General features: G+C 36.7%; 1 protein-coding gene across 1 annotated transcript; it reads right to left on the reverse strand.

Annotated features, from left to right (window-relative positions):
- Positions 1–1,278: 1,278 nt before the first annotated feature.
- LOC110030982 (ethylene-responsive transcription factor 8-like) lies at positions 1,279–2,193 on the reverse strand. The gene has a single exon (XM_020733990.1). It carries the CDS (start codon positions 1,996–1,998, stop codon positions 1,567–1,569), a length of 432 nt encoding a protein of 143 aa, XP_020589649.1. The 5' UTR covers positions 1,999–2,193; the 3' UTR covers positions 1,279–1,566.
- Between the last annotated feature and the right edge of the window lie 551 nt (positions 2,194–2,744).

A 2,744-nucleotide genomic window follows, 5' to 3' on the forward strand; every position in this document is an offset into this window, starting at 1 on the left:
GGGGGGGGGTTTGTGAAGTTACTGAAGAATGATCAAATGTTCAAAAGTTGTGATGACTAATAATTTAATTTAATTTAATTTATAAATGTCAGATGACAATTGGGAAAACTGTCACTGCACCTAGTCGGGATCGGTGGTAAAACACATATTTCAGTGATAGTTTTTTGAAAATGCTGTCAAAATATAGTTTACTCAAAGAGAAAATTGTGTTGTGGTGCCACTCCGTCAATGCACCATGCCCCAAAAAGACCCTGAATTTGTAACGTAATTTGTGATGTGCCAATCTCTTTCTAACCATTCTCCTTCAAAATCATTGTACCATACTTATTTCACAGCTTAATAATTAATTACATAACATGTAACACTAAATAAGAAAACAATAATAAATTTTATTATTTATATTAAAAATAATGGTAAATTTTACTGGGGGCAATTGCCAACTTAATGTGGTTCATCTTTGGAGAATGGAGACCTCTAAGAGCTAAATACAATTTTTATATATCACAAGATGAAAGAGAATATAACTTGGTTGGTTAAATAAAATTATGATTGATGGGGCCTTAGCTTATAGTCGCTATGTGAGGTCATTGTTAATGCACAAAGAGCGCAAATGATTAAAAATTTCTATCATTAAATAGTTTTAAGATTCAAACTTTTTGGGACTTGAAATATTTGTAGTTGTAATTAATATATTAAGGGTGAATATTATGATATAAAAAGTGCATACATCTTTAGTAATTAGTTTATATTTGGAACGTTAAGTAACTCGTGTTCGATTTGATCGCTAAACAAATAGGTTGAATACGAACAATTTTTTTGCACTTAGATATATAAACGAGCTGAACACGAACAAAATTTTGTTTGTTCTTTGTTCATGTTCGACTCGTTTTTTGTTTGTTCATGTTCGACTCGTTTTGGCTGGAAATAATCAAATTATATATAATTAATTAATTAATTAATGAGTAAAAATTTTAAATAATTTAATTGATTACAAGGCTACAAAGTTATTAATTATTAAATTTTATATAAATGAATATTTTGATATAAATAATAAGATTTAAATATAATCCCATTTTTAACATTCTAGGGCTGTGTGACTAGAGTTGTCAAAATGGGTCATTGTTCGTAAATAGTTCGTGTTCAGCTCGATAAGCAAATGAGTCAAATATGTATTTTATTATTAAAAGATGATAATGAGTGCAAATTTTTATAATATGTTTCAAATTATAAAAGTTTTGGTGTTTGATACGTAAATATGAAAGTTTTGGGTTGAATGTATGTAAAAGCACCTAAAAATAAGGAGATTATTCTTATCCAATAATTACACATAAATAAAGAGTACTCATCCCCAGTTCAAGAAAATGAACAGTTAAACTCTAATTCTTCTGCTCGGCCAAATAAAAATTAAGGCGCCGGCGAGGAAAAATACAACCTTTTTCCAATCTTTAGACTCTAATAATAATAATAAATAGCTCCGGCGACGTTCAGGCGATCTCTGCCGGTGGAGGAAGGTTCAGATCAATACCCAACGAACAGATCTTCAACGCCGGCGAAAGCCGTCTCGAATCAACTACTGCTGACGTGTCCAATACTTCCGTCCCGCCGGGAAAGAAACCTTGCGCCGCCGCTATGTCGGAAGTTACCAAAGAAATACAACGGCTGCGCCGCCGCAGCCATTTCATTCCGAAAAGCGCGGAACATAAACCGGGCGTCGCCGCCGCGGTTGAGATCGAAGGGAACGGCTCCGCTTGATTCGTGCTCCGCATCGGAGAAAGAAAAGTTGGTCTTTGCGCGAGATCCTCGGAACTCTCTGGCGGCGGCGTCGTAAGCCCTCGCCGCCGCCTCCGCAGTATCGAAGGTGCCGAGCCATACTCTTATCTTCCTCCCAGGATCGCGGATTTCGGCGGCGTATCGACCCCAGGGCCTCTTCCTCACTCCCCGGAATTGTGTCTCCTTCTCGGCAGCGGCGGCGCAGTGGAGTTTGCTTCTCGGAGGCATCTAGAAAATGAAGAAATTATGAAAAAGGGGGGAGTTTGTTGAGGGAGAAAGGCGAGAGGTTTGAGATTTATAGAGAGATTGAGAAGGGCTAAGCCGTCAGCGATGGTATGACATTGCAGCCGCCGCCGCCCTCGTGTGAATTCGGCGTTACTCTAAATTCCACGTTTGTGGGATCGATTTACAATATTATAGGGAGCTCTTGTCATCATTGTCATGTGCGGAACGTTCATGACCGAGGATTAACAAATTAACGTCTTAATTACATCAATATTTAATACGTAGATACAATAATAATAATAATAACAGGGATGAACGCCCAGATTTTTGTGTGAAAATTGAAAAGAAAAAAATTTATGAGTACTCCAGAAATAGAGAAGACCAAATTACAAAAGTACAGCCATAAAAGTACAATAATGGTCTCATTTTAATAGTGAGCTATAACAAATATAGTTCTTGGTGTTTGTATTAGTCTTGGCGTATCATATAGACATTAGTTGAAAGTCGTAGTAGTAGGTAGTTATATAGGTTGTAGTAGAGAGCTTCAGAATTATCGGTTGACCACAATAGTAATTGTGGAGAGTTGTAATGGTATTAGTTGAGCGCCAAGGTTGTCGTTGGAAGTTGCAGTAGTAGTGAGTCTTGTAGGTTGTAGTTTAAACTTATATGAGTTGTCAGTTACTTAAGTCGTATTTTGTCACAGAGGTCATAATAGTGAGATGTGATATTGCCTGTTGGTTACAACCGTC

The sequence above is a fragment of the Phalaenopsis equestris genome, unplaced genomic scaffold (assembly GCF_001263595.1).
Source record: "Phalaenopsis equestris unplaced genomic scaffold, ASM126359v1 Scaffold000761, whole genome shotgun sequence".
Lineage (NCBI taxonomy): Eukaryota > Viridiplantae > Streptophyta > Magnoliopsida > Asparagales > Orchidaceae > Phalaenopsis > Phalaenopsis equestris.

Coding starts and splice junctions, on each gene's coding strand:
- LOC110030982 (XM_020733990.1), bottom strand. CDS start 1,998: ATGCCTCCGAGAAGCAAACTCCACTGCGCCGCCGCTGCCGAGAAGGAG.